At 37.3% G+C, this 24,343-nt stretch overlaps 1 protein-coding gene across 2 annotated transcripts in view; it reads right to left on the bottom strand.

Annotated features, from left to right (window-relative positions):
• Positions 1-24,343, bottom strand: part of RYR2 (ryanodine receptor 2) — a 754,822-nt gene that overhangs the window by 377,639 nt on the left and 352,840 nt on the right. For both annotated transcript variants that reach the window (XM_049646094.1, XM_049646095.1), the window contains 3 exons: positions 18,278-18,434; positions 7,808-7,972; positions 2,547-2,668 (listed from right to left, as the gene is read on the bottom strand). In XM_049646094.1, the coding sequence (XP_049502051.1) occupies positions 2,547-2,668; positions 7,808-7,972; positions 18,278-18,434 (444 nt within the window). The remainder of the gene's footprint in view (positions 1-2,546; positions 2,669-7,807; positions 7,973-18,277; positions 18,435-24,343) is intronic.

Here is a 24,343-nt window from a genome sequence, read left to right on the forward strand (position 1 = left end):
TAATTTCCTTTAAGAATACATCATTAACATGGGGCTTCTGGGTGGCTTAATCAGTTAAGCGTCCAACTTCGGCTCAGGTCATGATCTCATGTTCGTGGGTTCGAGCCCCGCATTGGGCTCTGTGCTGATAGCTCAGAGCCTGGAGCCTGTTTCAGATTCTGTGTCTCCCTCTCTCTCTGCCTCTCCCTTCCTCATGCTTTGTCTCTATCTCTCAAAAATAAACGCTACATTTTTTTTAATAAAAAAAGAATACATTCATTAATATACCTAAAGGAAAAGAAGGCTTCATATGTATTTTGTACAGTCCAGAAGAATAGAATCCCTCTCACAACACAAATACACACACACACACACACACACACACACACACACACACACAGCCTTCTACCATCACCACCACCACTATCCTGACCTGGAAAAAAAGGAACAGAAGGGCCACAGAAAATAAACTGCGTAAGACACACAAATGAAGATATATTAAATGGCCTTGACCTTCACTGTAAGCAGTGAAAAAGAGAAGTCTGTCCTTGCATTTTTAAAAATTAGGTTCTTAATAGTAAATAAATCTACATTAATAAAATGAATACTTAAAAATAATTCACTTTGGAAAACACACAGGTGCCAATATTATGAAGACCTGGAGATTTTAAAGAATTTTAGTGCTTTCATGAATATTACAGAAGAATCAAATTATTTTACTTAAAATAATGTACCCTTTATAATATTCTGTAATTATGTAAAACATTCCAAAGTTTCTGAGATATATTTAAGAACTGTACAAATTCAGGAAGTCTAAAGGTGCAGCAAATACTAATGAGCATGTAAGTAAAACCCACATATATAAAAAATACATGAATGTGATGAATTAAATAATATTAAAATAATTAAGTAATCAACTAATGGGTAAATCACAAAGAGAAATTAAATAAAGAAATATGGTCAACAGGGAGGCCTGGGTATCTCAGTCGGTTGAGCCTCTGACTTCTCAGATCATGATCTCTCAGTTCATGCATTCAAGCCCCATGTCAGGCTTTGTGCTGACAGCTCAGAGCCTGGAGCCTACTTCGGAATCTGTGTCTCCCTCTCTCTCTGACCCTCCCCCACTCATGCTCTCTCTCTCTCTCTCAAAACTAAATAAACATTTTTAAAAATTAAGAAAAAAGAGGCCTGAACCTTTAAAAAAAATACATGGTCAACAAACATGAAATATACCTATTTTCACAATTCCTGAATAAATTCAACTTAAAAATTATTGTAAATACATACACATATATGTATATACATACACATGTGTATATACATACATAAACTTTTCCATCAAATTGGCAAGTTTACTTATTTTTTAAAAATTATTTTTAAAAAAAATTTTTTTAATGTTTTTCATTTTTGAGAGAGAGAGAGAGAGAGGCACAGAGAGAGAGAGAGAGGAGAGGGAGACACAGAATTTTTGAGAGAGAGAGGAGAGGGAGACACAGAATCCAAAGCGGGCTCCAGGCTCTGAGCTGTCAGCACAGAGCCTGATGCAGGGATCAAACTCATGAACAGTGAGATCATGACCTGAGCCAAAGTTGGACGCTTAACTGCCTGAGCCACTCAGGTGCCTCTATTTTCTTTTTTTAAATGTTTGTTTATTTTGAGAGAGAGCACAAGCAAGCAAGCAGGTAGAAAGGGCAGAGGGAGAGAGAGAATCCCAGGCATAGTGTAGAGCCCAATGTAGGGCTCGAACCCACAAACCATGAGATCATGACCTGAGTGAAAACCAAAAGTCAGATACTTAACCAGCTGAGCAACCCAGATGCCCCTCAAATTGGCAAGTTCAAAGAGATGTATGATACCCATCACAAGCCAGACCGTATGTTGGTATAATGTTACAGAAAGCACTCTGAGCAAAAGCTTGATTTAGTTTGAAGATATATAACTGTTTCCATTAGAAGGTATGAAACTTAGTTACTATAAGAATCATTTTATTTTTTTAATACCGTTCAAAACTCACAAAGTATGTAGGCTTCATTACCCTCAGTGTGAAAGGAATATAAACAGGTCCAGAACAAAGGTATGTTATAGAATAATCCTAACCTGTAGCTATCAAATACAAGTTACACACACAATTTCTAAGATCACATTGCACGGGCGCCTGGGTGGCTCAGTCGGTTGAGCACTGACTCTTGATTTTGGCTCAGGTCATGATCTCATGATTTGTGGGATCGAGCTCTGTGTCGGGCTCTGCCACTGACAGTACAGGACCTGCTTGGGATTCTCTCTCTCTCCCTCTCCCTCCCTCTCTTTCTCTCTCTCTGCCCCTCCCCTCCCCCACTTGCTGGCATGCCGTCTCTCAAATTAAAAAAAAATAATAAAATTACATTCCCTTTTTAAAAGTGTATTTAAAATAAAGACATAAAACCACCTAGCTCCCATTTTCTAATGTGTATTGCCAACCCACCAAATTGTAGGCGTACCACCGTAGTGTATTTTAGACTTGTGTATTTGTAAAGCCAATAAAGAAGTCGAGATAAAACATGAAACCACCACAACAAAAGGAAACGTACCTTATAAACCTGTTGAAAAGGAAGACAGTGCTCCGGATGACTCGTGCGGTCCGTGATTCTTCATGCTGAGATCTAGAGAGATTTAAGCCGTCATCCATGTGACCTTCATGATGCATAATAGCCTGGACAAATGCAAAAGAACCCTGCCATTACTCCCACCATCTCCGTTCTAAACATCTCCATCTAAGAAGATGCACACTTCAAAGGTGAGCCGTAACAATAACGGTTCATACTTACAGTGAGCCGGGCATGGTTTTATGTGCAACTATTCAGATTTATAATGAAAACTATGCTGGGAGGTGTGGTTTTTTTTTTGAAGTTTATTTTTATTTATTTTGAGAGAGAGAGCAAGTGGGGGAGGGGCAGACAGAGAGAGAGGGAGACAGAGTCCCAAGCAGGCTCCGTGTTATCACCACAGAGTCGGAGGCGGGACTCGAACTCACAAACTGTCACATCGTGACCTGAGCCAAAATCAAGAGGTGGATGCTTACCTGACTGGGCCACCCAGGTGCCCCTTGAGTTGCATGATTTATAATAACTCATTTAAGTGGTATATACTTTTTTAATATTATATATATATATATATATATATACTTATATAAATACTTATACATATATATATAAACACTTTTTTTTTTTTTGCATTTACCACTTAAGTATTTAGAATGGCAAAATAATACCTGAAGTTTCTACTGATTTCCTGATGGAAACTTATTTCTGTCTTTACAAAAATGTGTCTACATGTTATCATTTCTACCCATATTTTTCCCACAACCATATATCATATTCAACTGTTAAGAAAAGATACAAGGAAAATCTGATACTAGACTAGAACTCTTAGAAAGTAATATCTGAGTTAAGAATTTTGCTTCATTCACTCCGTTCCTGATGATTTGTGCAATCATATTTTGAACTTTAACCTTTCTGGGGAATGTTGTGCTATAAATAATACAGGATGCAGTGTAGCAAATCCAGGAAAACCACTATCATAAATTAAAATAAAAAGCCCTGCATAAAACTCATCTCCAGTATCACAAGCAATGTGGTATTTATCCTTAAGAGTAGTAGTAATTAGAAGGAAGCATGGGGGAGGGGGGGAGGGGTGGCAGAAAGCGTTCCTAAAATCTGTAACTTTGAGTTTTCAAGAACCCACATGAAAAGAGTTTTTTTTTAAAAGTAAAATTTTAATTATATATTTCATTTACCCCAATGTATCCAAAATATTTTGTCACTATTTAATAAACAGAACCAACCTGTTCACGAAGTATTTAACATTCTTCTTTGCCTTCAAAATCCAGGATACTTAGAGTATCCTGATTTAGATACCAAACTGTTAGTGAAAATACTTGATTTGTTTTAGAATTGATGACGTTTACAGTTGGAAGACTACATTCACATACCTAAGCTGTTCCAAACATGCACAAAAATTCTCTAATAACTTAATTAAGCATAAGCTTTTCAATTTAAATTAATTAAAATCGAAACGAAAAATTCAGTTCCTGTAGCTCTGGCCACATTCAAGTACGAAATAGCCACATGTGGCTAAGAAATGTTGACTTGGACAGCAGAGCCCCAGACCGAATTTCAAATTTATGGCAATTACAAGGGACAAAGGCGACGGGAAAAAATAATTCAGAGACATTTAGAACACGGGACATTCTACAACTGGCCTAGATTCTTAGTCAGTGATGAAAACAAGAGAGGAAGTACAAAAAAATGCGTGAACATTGATTGGATCCTGATAGGAAATGAGATATAAAAGACATTCTGGGACAAGAGAAGAAATATGAATACAAACAGGATATTAGATGATATAATGGAATTCTCATTATTTATTAGGTACAAGAATGGTATTACTGATGTGTGTGTGTGTGTGTCTATATGTATATATACACATATGCATACACATATGTATGTGTCTATAGACACACATATAGACACACACACACATACAGAGAAAAAGAGAGAGAGAAGGAAGAAAGGAGGGAAGGAGTAAAAGAAAGTAAATACTGTAAATTATTAATAATGGTTGAATCTAATTTGATGGTATATGGATGTTTGTTGGATTAGTCTTCTCTTTCTGTTTGAAATATTTCAAAATAAAACATTCAGGAGAAAAGAGACAGAAAATATCTGCTAAATCTGGTAGTTATTGGGTCAGCTCAAAGATCATTTAAAAAAAAAAAAAAGTTTGCTTTGGAATCCAATCAACCTCTCGTGCCCCAATTTGCCCATTAGCCATTTACTTTCCAAACGTTAAGACAGTGCTCTGTGGGCTCAAAATTCTGTAATGCTACTGTAGCCAGAGACCAAGCCAACAGGTGCACGCGTGGGATCTCATGAACTCTAACTCCACACCCTTGAAAATACACGTTTCATTCAAGAACCCCCAAGCATCTTTCAGAGTTCAGGCACTGTGCTAGATATGACAAATACAAAAATGAAAGACATGGCTCCAGTCCCAAAGAATCTAGTAATGGAGACAGATAGTAAGTCATGATTATATACCTCTGTCGTGCCCTTTCCTGTCTGTCTCTCCCCCTTAGCCTGTGAGCTGAACTTACTCTAACCTCCGGCTCTGTCTCCTGTGGACCTCAAAAAGCAGCTTCAACTCGCTGGCTCCAAATACGCAACAACTTGGATAAAAGACAGAGACATTTTGCTGAGTGGAAGACGCTTTGTACAAAAGAGTGCACGCTGCATGATTTCCTTTACACAAATTTCTCCATCGGGCAAAACTAACCTGTGGTGGGAAAAGATTACAAAAAGCAATTGCCCCTGGGGGAGAAGGGGCGGGGACAACCTGGAAAGGAATGCTGTACAACTTTCTGCACAAATGGAACTTTGTTCTGCCATATTGTCATGCATGTGGGTCACATAATCTTTTGGCATTTCAGTGTATTTAAAGTCTACGTCTAGGGGCGCCTGGGTGGTTCAGTCAGTTGAGAATCCGACTTCGGCTCAGGTCATGATCTCGTGGTCTGTGAGTTCGAGCCCCGCGTCAGGCTCTGTGCTGACAGCTCAGAGCCCGGAGTCCTGCTTCAGATTCTGTGTCTCCCTGTCTCTCTGCCCCTCCCCCACTCATGCTCGGTCTCTCTCTCTCTCTCTCTCTCTCTCTCTCTCTCTCTCTCTGTCAAAAATAAATAAACATTAAAAAAAATTTAAAGTCTACCTCTAAAAATTGAAAATAATGGTAATAATTTACCAGGACATAGCAAGGGGGGTAGGAGTATAAATAAAACAAGAATACAAAAGCATTGAGAAGAATGAAGGTGAGGGACAGAGACACAAGGGTTCATTGTATTATTCTGTTTCCTTGGCATATATTTGATTTTTCCATCATGAAAAGTTAAAAACAGCTAAGCTCAGTCACAGGAAATAAATGGTTTACAATACTGCATATGAATAAATGCATTTAAATTTATGAGCCTCGCTCAAAGACCTCAAAGACAAGAGATGATCTCATCACAAAGATCATATGGGTCTACAAGAGAGTTGTCCCTGGCTTTCCATCCAAAGCTCTAAGTTAGGAGAGAGATGACTTAGGCCCAACTCAGTCAAAGCAGAATCAGCCTCCAACCTCACTGGTCACTCCAAAGAGATCACAATAACCCTAAAAAAGTCCATTCTGGAATGTAGATATGTTATGATTAGTAAGTCTATTGGAAATAAAGATTTCTGCCCCACTACAGTCTTTCCAACATCTCACATCGGTAGAAATAATATTTGTGGTGTTATTTGGTTCTGTGTAAAATTATGACATGTGAACAATTTAGTACTATAGTACTAAAGGAGCTCACAAATAGTGTGGGATGGAGAGCTGGAGGGTGAGAGGAAGGACAGAGAGAAAGACAGAGAGAGAAGAGGGCAGGGGAGGGGAGAGGAGGAGAGAGGAGAGGGGAGGGGTGGAGAGAGGAAGGGAGAGGAGAGGAAGGGAGAGGAGGGGAAGGGAGAGGTACCCTAGTAAATGAAATAGCTACAGGACTACATATAAAATTTAATAAGTTATACATAAATGCTATGAAAACATAAAGGAAGGCACAGGAGATAAACTGAGACTTTCAAGAAGAACTTTTAAAATCTTTAAACTTAACCCCTGCAGGACAGATAGAAATTGGGTGGAGAAAAAAAAAGTTTTAAAGGGCATTCCAACCATAGTTGATGCTTGAACAACATAGGTTTGAGCTACGCAGGTCCGCTTACACATGGCTTTTTTTCAATAAATACAGTACAGTAATGTAAATATATTGTCTCTTAGGATTTTCTTAATATTTTCTTTTCTCTAGCTTATTTTATTGTAAGAATACAGTATATAATACATAAAACACACAAAATGTGTTAATTATTTATGTTATTGGTGAACCTTCCCATCAATAGTAGGCTACTAGTAAAGTTTTAGGGGGAGTCAAAAGTTAAACACAGACTTTGACTGTGGGTTGGTGCCCCTAGTCCCATGTTGCTCAAGGGTCAACTGTGTTTGCAAAAGCACAGTTGTGTATAACCCACATTGTGTGTGTTTGTTGGCTTTTTATTGAAGTATAGTTGACAAACATAGCATATCAATTTCATGTGTACAAAATGAAAGTCAACCTTCTGGATGGAAGAAGGTATTCGCAAACCATATAACTGACAAGTGATTAATATCCTATATACATAAAGAGCTCATCCAAAGCAATAGCAACAACAACAAAAATATAATCTGATTCAAAAAATGGGTAGAGGATCTGAATTGACATTTTTTTTTCAAAGCCATGATTTTTTGAGAAACAAGGAATGTGGTACAACTGGTGGGCTGAGAAAACCAAAGACGATGCCCAGAGATTGGACAATGAATAGGTGAATGGGGCACGGATGAGATAAGAGGCAGGTCAGGAAGGGTATCATATCACTATCAAGAAGTATAGTACTTGTCTTATGAGAAACAGACTGTCAGCAGAGGATTAAACCGTAACAGTGTATGAGCTCTCCTGCTTTCTAGAAATACAACTCAGGCAGGAACAGGGAGAACAGAGTGAAGTAGGTAGACTATGCTAGAATCCAGAAAAGAGTGTATTTCTTCACTTGATATTTAAAGTCATTATGTAACATCTGGCATTGTTCACCCCACAAAAACCAAAGAGATTATTATGGTGGGATTTGACCTTTTGCGTGTAAATAGTGTTTTGTAGGTGGCCCACAGTGTTAGCTACCTCTTACCTTCTGTTGGTGTTTTATCGTCACAAAAAACGATGGCTATAAATAGCGTTTTTATGTAATCTTACCTTACGTTGTATGGATCCCATTCTCACTGATTTCACATCCACAGACTGGTAAGTAAGCCACAGGCCAGTATTTATATGTTGAATATAGCATACTGAGTCTCCATATTTTATTTCTGATGTTCCCATGCCATCGACTTCTTTTCTCACCCCTACATCCAATTTTTCCTAAGGAGAGAGAGAGAAAAAAAAAAAGATAAGCAAATGTTGTAAAAATACTAGTTTATATTGAAAGAACTTTGCCTTACTGTAAACATGTCCCTTGAAATATTCAGCCCTCTGACATCCTTTAAAATACTAATGGTCAAATATTCCATTCCAGCAGTTCAAGCTGTACTGAAAATTGAAGTAGGAAGTTATAAAGATAAACATACCCTGAATTATTCATAATAATAGAACATTATTTTGGCTATAACATTTTATATTGCTTAATGGCAAACTCCAAACCAGAGATCTTAAAATTAGTAGCTTAGGCTTCATGTTCTTTCCAGATTATTTTTTCATCGTTGATGGTTAACAGCATATATTTAGAAGAACAGAAAATCCTGTTTTGAGTTCAATCTCTGCTACTTACTACCTCTGTGACCTTAGGATAACTTAATTAAACATTATAAGCCTTGGGTTTCTCATCTGTAAAGAAAGACAACAAAAGTATCTCCCCTGCACCATAGTATCAGACAGCATGAGCTAATGCATGTCAAGTTTTCAGCCCAGTTCCTGGGATAAAATAAACACTTACCTAAATTTTAATGATTCTGACCATGAAAATGGTATTGATAATGTTGACAAGGATATTGCTGAGGATGTTAATACCAGTGATGGCTTCTTTTGAACTGATCGAAGCTATAATTCAGTTTCCACAAGGGCCACTTCCAACGTGGACCACGGAAGTATTCACTCCTCTAGGACTACGAGGGTAAGCTCCCTGTGCCATGAAGGAACAGCCGATCCTCTGACACCAACTAAATATATAAGTCCCTATTTCTTTTAATGCTTCCTTCTTCAACATGCACTTTCAGTTTTCCCTCCCATGCTTAATTCTGGTCTTCAGGCACATGTGAGGTCTTCAAGTTCTGTATAGTCCTTAAAATAACAGCAAAATAATCTAATCCTCTTTTGGTTGCTGGATCTCCTTTTGTGGTTCCTTATTCTTCTCTTTGGTCTAACTTTTGTTGATAAATTTAACTTTCATCTATGCCTTTCCTTATTCAACTTTCAAAATAGTTACACAAATGTTTTTGGAGACTAGCTTGATGTAATAGTTACACAATTAGTTGAAAATTACTAATAGTTACACAAATGTTTTTGAATATTAGGTTGGAGTAAACTTTATGGCTGTTATACAGAAAGGAATACTTCAAATAAAAATAATTCAAAACAAAATTCTAATAAGATTTTTTCATGTGATCTGCACATTGTACTAATAACTCTAAGATGATTATGAACACTCCAACAATTGAAAATTAAAATGAATTGAAATTCTTAATACAAAAGGTCAAGGTCATGTAAGAAAATGAATACAATTATATGTTAAGTTGATTTAACCATTATGCAAATAACTTGAAACACTATTCCAAGAATCTGCAATAAAACACATAATTAAGCTATTCCAATTTCATTCTATCAAACAAGATAAACTACTAATCTACTTGCTCCAACCCCATCAATGGGAAAATTAAATTCTAGGGGAAAATATAACAATGTAATTATCTCCACAAAATAAAACAATGAGCCTCTAACATTCTAACTTTCTTGTTTTTTGTTGTTGTTTTGTTTTTTTGTTTTTTATCCAAGGGAGTTCGTTGGTAGCCTACTTTTACAGACTGCGGATTGTGTTTTGAGAAGTCACAATTACTAATTGTAAAGTTATGCTTTGTTTGCTTTTTATTAAATAGTTCACATCTCTCTCTGAATTAGTTTTAACCATGGTACGTCATGTAGAGTGTCTTAGTGACTATCTCTGAGCCTCAGGTCAGGCAAGAATGGCTAAAATAACATTAGAAAAAAGTAAAGTGATTATTTGCTGTATGAAAGAATAAAGGCCATTCATGCTCCTTCTTTCTTTTATTTCCTGTCATTTTCTGTAACTCAGACTTAGGGGGAAGGAGAAATTCAGGTAAAAATAATCCAGATGCTTTGAACAAGCAGAGGCAAAACATGAGTCAAGAATATGATAGCTACGAAAAGCACCTAACATAAAACTAGCCTGTTTTACTAGAAATAACGTATCCAGATTAGACAAGTAATAATTTTACTAATACTCTGCATTCACTCAACACATGTTATTTTTTTTTTTTAATTATTCTGGCTTTGGGAAATGATAGAGTAGTGGAGTTGGACTAATCCTCCCAGAGAGAACAATTGTAAAATTTAGAAGACATACTTTCCAGAATCTATCTGAAGATCCTTAAGAGGGATCAAAAGCAGGGAGAAATCGGAGAATATTTTTCTCTCTAAAGAAAAATAGTACCCGTGTGATTTTTTTAAAGCTGCCTTTTGGGATGCCTGGGTGGCTCCTCTGATTAAGCATCTGACCCTTGATTTTGGCTCAGGTCATGATCTCACAATTGAGATCAAGCCCTGTGTAGGGCAGTCCCACATAGGGCTCCATGCTGAGAGCACAGAGCCTGCTTGGGATATATTCATTCTTTCTCTCTCTCTCTCTCTCTCTCTCTCTCTCTCAAAAATAAATAAACTTTCAAGGCTGCCTTTTGCCTTGGGACATACCCTGCCCAATCTGCTTGCAGCTCATGCAGAAGGAATCTGCTGCCTTACTGGCTTGAGATATCAGAGAACACACCATAAGGCTCACAAGCAGCTGGAAAATTAGATGAGCTAAATCCTGTAGTGAAAAGCTATCTGCAAAATCTGCTTATAAAATTCACCCAAATTCTTGCTGACCACTAAACTATGCCCTGCGGAATGAAAGCAGATGAAAGCTGATGTAACTGTGCAAAAATACAAGCAACTGCCCACTGCAAAACAGAGAACAAAACTGGAGTTTCAGTCCAACAGGGTTAACCGCCTGCTGAAACTAAAATCACTCTTCAGGGCGGGGGGGCGGGGGGAACCTTAACAAAATTCAGAGTCTCTATAACCTACCATTTCTAATACCCAATAGATACTGTCAAAAATTAGTATATGTGAAACACAAGAAAAAGTGATCATACTAAATTAAGAAAACAAAACCACTGTGACCCATACCAAAGAAAACAGAATAACGATAGGGAATAGAAATGATGCACAGATAGCCCTTACAATTAGCAGACAAGGACTTTATTTTTTGTGAATTTATTTTAGGGGGAAGGAGGCAGAGGGAGAGAGAGAATCTTAAGCAGGCTCCACGCTCAGCACGGGAGCCCAATGCAGGGCTCGACCCCACCACCGTGAGATCGTGACCTGAATTGAAATCAAGACTCAGATGCTCAACCTACTGAGCCATCCAGGCAACCCAGCAGACAAACTCTTCAAAGTGACCATTGTAAATATAAACTATGTCCAATGACATAAAGGAAAATATACACATAATGAATAAAATGATGGGACTCTCAGGTGAAGAAATATAAACTACATAAAATGAAATATAATAGCAAAATGAAAACAGTAATTGAAATATAAAATTAATTGGATCAGCTTAACATCAAATTGGAATTAGTAAGGAGACAATGAAGTTGAAAGCAGGTCAGTAGAAATTTTCCAATCTCAAGATCAGATTGCTTTTATTTATGTATGTATGTATCTATGTATGTTTTAAATATTTATTTATTTTGGGGAGAACACAAGCAGGGACAGGGGACAGAGAGGGGGACAGAGGATTCAAAGCAGGCTCTGTGGCTCTACACTGACAGGCTGACTGCAGTGAGCCTCATGTGGGGTTCAAACTCATGAACCGTGAGATCATGACCTAGGCCAATGGCGGATGCTCAATCAACTGAGCCACCCAGGCACCCCAAGATCAGAATGCTTTTAAAAGCACTCTGACATAATAAGTACTTTGCCATTAGGTAAAAACTTTCCTCAAAAGACCAGATAAAGATTTAATTCCCATACCTTCTGCATTTCATTGAGCAAGTGTTTAGATCCTATTATTTTAGCATTCATTAACATCCATACATTTTTAAATAGTCTACTTTTCCATCCTATAAAGAATAATCTTGCGATCTGAGGACCATAAAAATGCTCAGAAAGAAAACAACTTTTTTTGACACAGTCTCGAGTTATTGAAAAGGATTCTATTTTTACTGTTAGGTGATCTTTTGGACATTTTCTCTTGTGATTCATGGACAACCATAAGTCACAATACTTTAACTAGAGAGAGATACTGGCACTTCACTGAAATTACTTCTCAACTGCCTTCTTTCCCATTGACTATTAATTAGTTTTTCAAGGGCATGAATCATATGTCTGGTTCCTTCACCTCAGTGGCCCATATCCCAGGAGCAGAACAGTCCCTGCAAATCCTAGATTCTCAACAAAGATTTGCTAAATTAATAAATCAATTTTTGGGAAAAAAAAAAGCGCATACCCCTTCAGAAACTATTCCCAAGTCTAACATTCAAATGATTCCACTTACGAATGCTTAGAAAACATGATTTCCTAATGAATACCAAAAGAGTTTTAGAAGTAAAAAAGATCAGCGTGAAAAATATTAAGTGACATTTTGGCATTGGGCATATGAAACCGACTAGTAAAGCCAAAACTATTTGTGATCAACTGTCCATACGAAGTGATATACAGGCATTACATATACCAAATGAGGCCCATTAAGAAATTTAAGCTAGTCATGCAGGATTATGTTCTCATTATATGAACCAGGTAGTTCAGTGAGATTCTTCCAATTACACCATCCCTAAATCCATCCAAATTATTCTACCAAGTGGCTGATAGGAAGGAAAATAAAAAAAGGCCTTTATCCTTAGAGGACGGTGTGTTTGTTTTTGTAACAGCCAGTTCTCCGTTAAACAAATAATCGTTAAAGTTAGGAAAACTAAAAGCTCAACGTCAAAATATATATATACCCTTTTGCTTTTATATGGTGCCATACTTAAACATAAAAGGGTTGGTCACTGAAAAATGTGAATCGAAAAATGTAACGGGGTCAGAGAAATTACTGGAACCGATATGCCAGGCCAAGCTCGGTCCATCCAAGGCAGGTGTATAAAAAATACATAGCTTTCTTTGTCCCTGGTGTTTGTTTAGAAATCTCACGAAGATACACTGGTGGGTGTGTTTGTAGAGAGAAAGGCCTTAAAACATTTCTTGTGCTGGAAGGATCTTTGAGGGGTTTCCCTCGCGGCAAACAAGGTCACAGTGCCTTAGAAGTCCTCTAATATCTTGGATAAACCCCACCCCTTGAGGGTGGGCTGGGCCAGTGTGTATGATGGGATAGCACTTGTGATTAGATTATGTTCTATGGCAAAGGTGAGACGATCTTGCAGATGTAATTAAAGTCTGTATTGAATTGACTGTGAACAAATACTATGGGTGAGTAACAGTTAATCAGGTGAACCCTTTAAAGAAGGCTTAGGCTTTCCCTAAGCAGCTAGGGCCCATGGCGTTCCATCCCAATCATGATCTTTCTTTCCAGCCACTTGCGTTACGGACTCTAGGCTTACTTGGCCAGCCCTCACAACCTCATAAAGCAAATCCACATAATAAAAATCCCTTAATATACACATGTCTCAACGCTGGCTCCGCTTCTCTGGTTGAACTTTGACTGCTACACCTTATCTTAACCCCAAAGGTTTCAGTGAGCTCATTCTTGTGCAGATTGCCACTAGAAAGAATCAGCGTAAAAACTATTACTGAATTTCTCTATTTTCTGTAAAATTATAGTTGGCATTATTTTCTATTATGCTATCAAACATTGTTGAAAAAAGGTAACTGAAAAAGTTTATTTTGAATTTAATCCTGATTAGATACAAAATCCATCTCCATAACTTGGCATAACTATTTTGATAAGAAAAAAAATTCTCCACTTTGTTTTTATATTTTAGATATTTAATCAATCCCTAAACAACCATAATAGTCAGACTATTCCAAGTGAGCAAGATATATTTTCTACCTGCCATTATTATTATTATTATTATTACATCTTTAATTTTCTTATTAGTTTTAGTATTTGCATCCAAAATCTGAAGCTGTCACACAACTCACCCAAGCCACTGTTTCCCATCTGCATAATGAAGATTAAAAATAATGGGGTTCCTGGGTGGCTCAGTTGATTGAGCATCGGGTTCTTGATTTCAGCTCAGGTTGTGATCTCAGGGTCGTGGGATTAACTCCCCCAAGAGAGATGCTCTCTATCTTTCCCCCTGCCCCTCTTCCCCTACCCCCTCTCCCCTGCTCTTGCTCTCTCTCTCTCTAAATTAAAGACATTAATTAAAAAATTAAAATGGGGGCGCCTGGGTGGCTCAGTCGGTTGAGCGGCCGACTTCGGCTCAGGTCATGATCTCACGGTCTGTGAGTTCGAGCCCCGCATCGGGCTCTGTGCTGACAGCTCAGAGCCCGGAGCCCGTTTCGGATTCTGTGTCTCCCTCTCTCTCTGACCCTCCCCTGTTCAGGCTCTGTCTCTCTCTGCCTCAAAAATAAATAAACGTTAAAAAAAAAAATTAAAAAAAAAATTAAAATGAAAAATTAAAATGAAAAAAGTATCTAAGCTTCATAGGCTTGATCTAGGATTAAACAAGATAATTCACTTAAGGTGCTTAGTACACTACTTGGCATATAATAAGTTATTAGCTGTTATACTTATTTTCATTGCAGAAGTGTGCAGGTTTGAAAACATCTTAAAAATTTTTTGAACTAAGAATAAAAAATTCCAAGTAAAAATGACATAATAAAAACTACATCCCGAAAATGTTTTGTTCTTTCTATTTCTGCCACTTGATCCATAATCGTTAATCTCAATGGCAGCCTTATTTGAGGTTAGTATTCCATCATATATACACCTTTAAGTGTCTTTATTTCAAAGACCAGGGGCCATGTTCAAATGTAGAAATGAACACAGGGATGAGAGAATCAATTTACACTATTTTCTCTAAAATCTTGACAATATAAAAAATACTTTATTTTAAAAATAATTTCATCTATAATTAAAGACTTTTTATTCTGTTTTAGTTGGTTGTAAATTCAATGCTTCTTTATCATGTAAATGCACAACAATTTTCATCATAGATTTTAATTACTTTTTCATTTTTTTAATGTTTATTTATTTTTGAAGGAGAGAGAAGACAGAATGTGAGCAGGAGAGGGGCAGGGAGAGAGACAGCCACAGAATCCAAAGCAGAATCTAGGCTCTGAGCTGTCAGCACAGAGCCCAACATGGGGCTCGAACTCATGAACCGCGAGATCATGACCTGAGCCGAAGTCGGATGCCTAAACAAGTGAGCCACTCAGGCACCCCAAGGATTTCTTTAAGTAAAAAAAAATAAATAAATAATTTTTTTAAGTTACATTATGATTTGCTTTTTATTTTAACTCAACAATATTATGATGGATATTTTTCCAGATCTGTATATTCTAATAGCTAATACCACTTACCTATCAACTATATTTGTTGAATATCTGAGTCTTTTCCAAGCTTTTGCCATAACAAAGAATGATGAAACTTACCTGCACAGGTTTTATTTTATTTCAGTAAAACAATCCCCCCACTAAAAACAATTAAATTACAGACTTCATGTATCCTACCAGTGGTTTTTCTCTTTATTTCTTCTTGTATCTCCTATAGGTTTTGCTTACTGAATATTAATACTATGTCATTTTATTCGGTATAAAGATTTGGTAACTGTTTACATCCTCAGTGAATTCTGCTCTTTGATACTAGGAAGTATCCTTCTTTTTTTCACTCAACGCTTTCAATGCCTGAATTTCTCCTCATCTGATATTAAATCAGACATCCTGCTTTGTTCTGGTTTGTATTTTCTTGGTATTCAATTAACCATCTTGTAATTTACAAACTTTCCAGATAAAATTGTTCTAGAAGTGTCTCATTATGTCAGTATTATTTATACTTCATGATCCAATATGAAATTGTTTTAAATTGTAATTTTAGCCCATTTTTATGTAATGATAAGGCAAATACACTGAGTCTCCACCTGTCAACATTTTAGATTTTCTGTTTTTACATTTATTTGTTTTCTAATTGTTTGCTACATGGCCTATGGTCTTTGTTGACTGTGGGTTTCTGTGGCTATGCAGAGCCTATCCTTTTTGCCTTGTCCTCTTTCTTTTTTTAATTTTTTTAAATCTCTATTCATTTTTCAGAGAGAGAGAGTGTGTGTGCGATGCTGGGGAGAGGCAGAGAAAGACAAGGGGACAGAGGATCCAGAGCAGGCTCTCTGCTGTCAGCAGAGAGCCTAATGTGGGGCTCCAACTCATGAACCGTGAAATCATGACTTGATCTGAAGCTGGATGCCTAACCAACTGAGCCATCCAAGCGCCCCACCCCTGCCTTGTCCTCTTTCTACTGGACTGGTCTGTGCACAATAAGAATGGTAGTATTTTCCTCTTTTTTTTTTTTTCACCAAATTCCCTCTTTTCCACCACCTTATTTTAGTAAATTTCATTATACTTCAGTGTTTGCCTTTTCCCTGTTAAATATCTTATACTTCCATTCCCTGATTTTTCAATTAAAAAAAATATTCTTTGCCCTTATGTGTTATGGGAGGCAATCAGCGCGCCTCTTTTTCACTTTTTCTCTTTTGCCCCTAATTTTTGTTCGATTTTTGCTTTGCAAATGCTACAGTGTGGAAAACTTTTCCAGTGTCTTTCACTGCGATATGACTGCTCAGGTTATTCTACTTCTCTGGGATTTTATTTTGCTAAATTAGATTTTGCTAGCATGTCATGTGTTCCCTTTAGTTTTTCTCATTTTCTGCAATAAAGCTGTATGTCATTGTAATAGGTACCATCTTTTTTTTTTTTAATTTTTTTTTAACGTTTTTATTTATTTTTGAGACAGAGCATGAATGGGGGAGGGGCAGAGAGAGAGGGAGACACAGAATCAGAAGCAGGCTCCAGGCTCTGAGCCATCAGCCCAGAGCCCGACGCGGGGCTCGAACTCACAGACTGTGAGATCGTGACCTGAGCCGAAGTCGGACGCATAACCGACTGAGCCACCCGGGCGCCCCTGGTACCATCTTTTTTTACTTAAAAAAAGAGCTTCTACCATCAGATAACTGATCCCTCTTTAGTGAGCTGATTTTTTGTCTTTTTCTGACTGTGGTGCGATCAGTGGCTAAACCAGCACCCTCCCCCTCTTCTGCTGAGGTAGGCTTGAGGAAGAAGCCCCTCAACACCAAGCTCATTCACAATGAGATCCACTGTGCTTCCCAACTACGGAGACAAGGAACAACTGTCCACCAGAGGTCCACAAGACACAGCTTTCAGAGCCCTTTGTGGGGCCCATACAACAAATACACAGACGCGGGTCCGGTCTGAGACTGTCCATTCAGGTTTAGCAGTTTTGTCTATTTTTCACCACAGGGAATAGCTATCTACACTGCTGTCTCTCCCAGAGATCTCTGAGGAAGTCAAGAGTCCAGTGTATCTTCCACCACTCAGTATGTTGCAGAGCAGAAGAACTAACAGAGTGGCACTACGGACGGGTACCCAGGCTACTGTCTTCTCTCGGTTACTTCTGGACTCACCCAAACTTAACCATTAGCTACAACAGGGGCATCAGGTTCTACATCTCTGCAACAAAACTAACCAGTAATCAGCCCCATTCCTACCATTATGCTCGAGTTTCATCCTTCATTCACTGAAGGACAGAAATATATGATAAAAATGAATACAATAGGTGCTCGGCATTGGTCAATTGAACATGTGATTTTTCAACCATTCCTGAGACTCCTCACTGTTCAGGACATTTGCTCTTTTGCTGAACCATGACTGGGAATCCACTGCATTGTGGGGCTGATCAGTCGGGGACCAGCCATGAGGTACTGAGGGGCCCAGTTGTGCTGGAGCACCAGCATTCCACCTTGACTTTGATGCACGTGTATTTTTTTTCTATTTTACTCATCATCTGGTTCAAAGGGATTCTCATTAGAGATCTAAAGAGTTTTCTAGGACGTCTTGTTCCTACAAATGATTCAAAAGACATAAGAAGAAAGATCCGCATAGAAGAGCAGACGTGAAAACAAATGTGTCTTTGAGGAAAAAGTTTTGATGTGTTTTACCGTCATATTGTTATATGACAACAGCACGAGGTTTGTGCTAACTATGCCTAAGTCTAAGAAAACAAACAAGCCCGATGAATGCGTTTTATGTAAACAACCAAAGAACTATAAACCAGGTGAGACACGTGAGCAGAGTTTTACTGAAAGGAATGGATAGAAGAGGAACTGGAAATTTAGAAAGACGTGTAAAATGTTCTTACATCATTTCTTTGTTTGCATTTCTAACATTGAAAGAAATGTGATGGGAATATACTGACATGTAGCCCGAAATTACATTTTCTCTTACCTTGGAAGATCGGAAGGTAAATGCTGTTGACTTTACATCAGCCTTTTCTTTGTCCATGAGTAGAAGGTTTTTGTCTTCCATGAGACTCAAGTACTTTCCTGTTGTGACATGGCGTAGTCGGAAGGGCTGGCCCCATCTTATGTGGCTTCCACTCCACCTGACAAACACAGTTAAGACTTGATCCAACGGCATCCACAATCACAGGAGAAAAAGCAATTAAAACGTATGTGTCGGACATTGAAATTTGCTTTGAATATATTGCCTAATGTTCTCAAAACCCTTAGGACGTTGGTGGTATTAATTCCATTACACAAATAACAAAATGGTTAAACAGAATGATTAACTAACAGTCAATGTTACATACCTAAAAGTAAATAGGAGTGAAATTTAACTCTAGGACTTCACCTTTAAGTAAACAGAACACCATCCACACTACATACTACTCTACGCAAAGATGACTAAGGACTTATGTTCTAAGTTAACATCTAATCGTGAGTCACAGATACAGAATTTAGGATAGAAATTTTAAGTTTAAATAATACTTTAGATTCACTAGCTCAAAAACTTTTGTTGGAAAAATAAAACTTTTGTTGGATTCGCACAGACTTGAAAAACAGTGGTAATTTAGTCAATGCTTAAGTCTGATTAATTGGAGCTCATATATACAAAGTACATACTTGAAAAAAGAAACCTATTCCTAGGCACTGAATTTTAATAATGTGAAACAGTTATATCATTAAAAACTCATCAGCAAAAAGGACAAACCAAGAAAAGATTTCTAAAAAGGTCAAGAGAGAAAAAAGTAAAACACAATAATCGGAACATGCAAACTAAGGTTGCAGAAAAAAAGGTAAAAAGCAAAGTTATGATCATTAAACCTGCTTTTCGAAATAACTTTCAGACAGGGTCGAAAAGAAAACTCAAGATGCAGACCATCCTTGTTTTGCACAGTGCTGTGTCAGCTGAGTCGTGTGTATCTGAACCTTGGACTCACGAAAGTAAGGTAGGGAAACAAGGCTCTGATATGCAAGACGTTCAGTTAATATGGTGATGTGCAAGGAAAGACAGTCTCTTATCATTGACAAGAAGTATGCTGACAATCAAATAATGTTTTAAAGAACTAAAAGTAAATGAATGACAGCAATTACCATGCATATAAATTCAAAAGGAGATAGTGATGGTAAAGTTGCTATTAAACAAATTAGAACTTAAGGCAAAAAACATAAAGGGGATACCGTCATGTACTTTATAAAGAGAAAAAAATGTAACTATAAAAAGAATGTTTGTGGGGCGCTTGTGTGGCTCAGTTGGTTGAGCGTCCGACTTCGGCTCGGATCATGATCTTGCGGTTCATGAGTTTGAGCCCCATGTTGGGTTCCGTGCTGACAGCTCAGAGCCCAGAACCTGCTTCGGATTCTGTTTCCCCCTCTCTCTCTGCCCCTACCCTGCTGGTACTCTCTCTCTCTTTCAAAAATAAAATAAATAAAAACATTAAAATACATACATACATAAAATGTCTGTCATGAAGCTTCCCATGTCAATGGAAAAAAGAAAACAAAAGAAACAGAGATAATGATTTATAAAGACAATTACACTGGAAGCTTTTTATCACTATGTATTAAATCGAAAAGATAAAAATTATAGAAATGAAGGATTTCTATATGATTGAATTAATCAATAAGCTTACTTTAACATAGGGTCATTACAAAGGTCACCAAAAATTATGTTTTTTTCCTATTCTACAAATTGAGAATACTTTTTTCAAATTTGCCAATCTTAGTAAACTCTAAGTCAATTTTATGCTGCTTTTCTAAACTAGATTTTTGGCTTCAAATATTGACAGGGAAAACTAACAGTAGAAAGATATTGTGATAAGGTTGGGCGCCTGGGTGGCTCAGTCGGTTAAGCGACCGACTTCAGCTCAGGTCAAGATCTCGCGGTCCATGAGTTCGAGCCCCGCGTAGGGCTCTGGGCTGATGGCTCAGAGCCTGGAGCCTGCTTCCGATTCTGTGTCTCCCTCTCTCTCTGTCCCTCCCCATTCATGCTCTGTCTCTCTCTGTCTCAAAAATAAATAAAAACATTAAAAAAAAAACTTAAAAAAAATAATAAAAATAAAACATAATAAAAAAAAATATTGTGATAAGGTCATTATTACACGGATTTGTTTATAAAGAGAATTTGGACAATCCCCCGACTAAATTAATAACCATGTACCAATAAATCTTACTAATAACACAGTATTGTTAAAAATGAAATTAGGGGCACCTGGGTGGCTCAGTCGGTTAAGTGTCCGACTTCCGCTCAGGTCACCATCTCACAGCTGTGAGTTTAAGCCCTGCGTTGGGCTCTGGACCCTGGAGCCTGCTTCAGATTCTGTGTCTCCCTCTGTCTCTCTCTCTGCCCCTCCCCCTCTCATGTTCTGACTCCCAAAAATGAACATTTTTTTAAATGCAATTAAAGTTCGGTTACCAACAACAGAATATTAAATCATTTCTAGTCTGGTAAATAAACCAGCTCTGTTCATTCCCTTCTTATAAAATTAAGTATATCCTTGGCAGATGCTTTGGAAAACACAATTATTTTTAATATTCATTTCCATTATTTGAAGAAGCATCTGAATGCTTTTCTAAGCAATGACTCATCTTAATTACCATAAAAATTCATTTTCAAAATAGTCCCAAATTTTGACAAAGTAATACTTTGCAACAGAACTTCTAGAAGGTATTCTGGATATTATGTGCGAATCTACTGATTAGGACACATATTTACAAGCACTCCTTTCAAGTCACCAAGAGGATTATGTCAGGGATGGAATGAATTGGGACAATCACTGGCAAAACTGTAAAGTCGAAGCACATTTTCTTTAGCTTAAAACCACTCAAATTAGCTGGCCTGCAATGCCCATGGCCCAGAAGAAAAGAGGAAAAGCCTAGGAGAATCAAGGGGGCAAGACAATATTTAGTAAAAACTGAAAATAGGAATAGTAACATTAAAGCAATTTCCTATGGTAACATAGCAGAAACCTGTTCCCTATGTCTTATCTACATTTACCTGAAATGACTTCAAAGGAATGGGGAGTATTTGGTCATTCCTCATGACACATCCATCTTTGATTTTTGTGGGGTTTTTGTGACATACAAGAAAGCTGAATGTGAAGGACACATAAGGCATATTTTTCATTGCAGTGATCATTCCCACTACAGAAACCAGCACATATCGTACTTAAATGTTCCTACAACTTCACGTTGGGGTAAAATACAGCAAAGTGTGTTCCATCTTATTTAACTCCCAAAACTAAAACTTACCTTATTAAAATGTTCATGCTACTGAAAAACTTATGACAACATTACTGAGTATGTGATACAAAATATCTAAGTACTAGGCTGTATAAATTGCAACAAATACATAGTTGGAGACCTTCTTCTAGGAAAAAAAAGAACACCCCAAATATTGTAACATAAATATTGACTTTTGGGTGTAAAATTCCATTATATGCATAAGGAGAATCGTTGACTCTCATTTCCTAAGTATAAAGAAAAAATGAGTATTTGCATGGCCAAGGTACACAATAAGACACGGAAACTAAATGCAGTCACATTAACAGTGAAGTCAAAGTAGTTCAAAAATTCAACAGAACCTGAAGAAACACTTTAACATAATTACATTCATTACAAGTGAACCTGCTTTCCTACCGTACAAGAGGATGACATGGTATAAATCGAGGGTCACACGGTACAAAAAAACATCTCTCTTCCATCTTTTTTTTTTTTAATTTGTTTTTTAACGTTTTATTTTTGAGACAGAGAGAGACAGAGCATGAACGGGGGAGGGGCAGAGAGAGAGGGAGACACAGAACTGGAAGCAGGCTCCAGGCTCTGAGCCATCAACCCAGAGCCCGATGCGGGGCTGGAACTCACGGACCGCGAGATCGCGACCCGAGCTGAAGTCGGCCGCTTAACCAACTGAGCCACCCAGGCGCCCCCCATCTTTCAAGTGGTTGAAAAGCTACTTGCTCTGCCTTCTGGTGTGAGGCTCCCCTTGCTGCCATTTAGACTCTGAAACAATCCGCACAGCCGCATACCTGAGGCTCGGAAGCGCCCCCTTTCACCTCTGGCTGACCACAAGACCAGGCTCTTGCTATATTATCAGTCATCCGAATTCAAAGTTAAAACAAAGCCCATGCTTCCCATTTCAAACTTCAAACATTCGGCAACAGTAGAGACACAGAATCCAGACCAGATGTCCAGAACGATCTGGAATTATGTAATTACAGTTCATCAATTACAAGGCTGACAATATAAAAAGGAAGCCCTGTCTGGTTTTCAGGAATTCACATCCTTCCTTTTGTTTTCTGTTTTGTTTAATCTATAAAATGAGACAGATTTAGGGCCTCGTTTGCTCAAAAAAAAAAAAAAAAAATTCCATTTCTTTAAGCACACAATCATGAAGGGTACGAATATCTATGAATTTGAAAACCCATCTGGAATCTGTTTTCCAATGGCAATGCCACCTCTCTAAGCTTCATTTCTATCGACTATTTCACTTCTCTAATTAAGCTGCATTTTTATAAAACACAAAGGAAAGGAAATACATACACATATTTAAAATCTCTTTCCCTAAATTGTCTGAAAAATCTATAAAGCACATGAAAGCTCAGTCTCTCTCCCTTTGTTTTATGAGGATGACACTCCTTTTTCCATCTCATTAAGAGATGCATTTCGAATAAAATTTTACATTGAATTTCAATATTTACCAAAAGCTTTAATATTCACGTGGATTTCATCAAGTAGGTATTTATTTGGAAGAAACATATCCTCAGTTAATTAATAATTAATGAGGTTAATATAGAAGAACTTTTTGAAGTTATAGACTTACTATCATAAGAAATGTAAAAAATAAGGGGCACCTGGGTGGCTCAGTCGGTTAAGCATCTGACTCTTGGTTTCGGCTCAGGTCATGATCTCATGGTTCATGGGTTCGAGCCCCACATCAGGAGTCTGCTTGGGATTCTCTCTCTCTCTCTCTCTCTCTCTCTCTCTCCCCTCCCCTCCCCTCCCCTCCCCTCCCCTGCTTGCATACTCTCTCTCTCTCAAAATAAATAAACATTTAAAGAAAAGAAATATAAAAAATCAACTTAATTTACATACATATTTTTGTTGCATAGGTGTATGATAGCATGAGTTAAAAAAAAAAAGTCTTTCAATCATAAAAAAAAGATGACTGGGATAAAAAAAATGGCCATGACAGAGTAACAAAAATAATGATTTAATAATTTTTTAAATAATTTTTACTGTTAATAAAGACTATGTTCAAGTGTTTTCAATAAACAAAGATGGGTATTAAATCACATCAGTATTTGTAATCAATAAGACACTTTAAAAAAATGGTATGCTCATTTTGTTTTAAGACGTCACTACTTATAACACATTATAAGTTATATTCTACACATCTATTTAAACTGACAGTAGAAACTGTCTATGTCAAAACTTACAATGTTCAAGGATACATTTTCAAATTTTTTCAAAATTAATGTATAGGATATATAAGAAAAAACAACTAAAGATCACCAAACTATCTTTTGTTATTATTATTAAAGTTTATTTATTAAGTTTAAGAGAGAGTGAGAGCGTACATAAAGGGGCAGAGAGAGAGGAAAAGAGAGAGAATCCCAAGCAGTCTCTGTACTGCCAAGCATGGAGCCTGATGCAGGGCTCGAACTCATGAGCCGTGAGATCATGACCTGAGCTGAAACCAAGAGTCAGAGGCATAACCACCTGAGCCACCCAGGCACTTCAAGACTAGTAAACTATCTTAATCATCATTAGATAAGCATTAATCTCAAAATATTAGGTCTTCAAAGGTAGTTACTCTATACCAAGACAGTTCCCTATACCCCTCCATGGAAGCTATAATCTTAAATCAATAATTTCCAAAAGTATAATAAAATAGGGAAAAAATACATGAAAACTTAGCACTTTTTAGGCAAAGGACTGAACCTTCCAATCATTAAAAAAAAAAAAAAAAAGATCTAATATTCTATTTAAAATAGTTCAGGGGCGCCTGGGT

The sequence above is a fragment of the Panthera uncia genome, chromosome D2 (assembly GCF_023721935.1).
Source record: "Panthera uncia isolate 11264 chromosome D2, Puncia_PCG_1.0, whole genome shotgun sequence".
Taxonomy (NCBI): domain Eukaryota; kingdom Metazoa; phylum Chordata; class Mammalia; order Carnivora; family Felidae; genus Panthera; species Panthera uncia.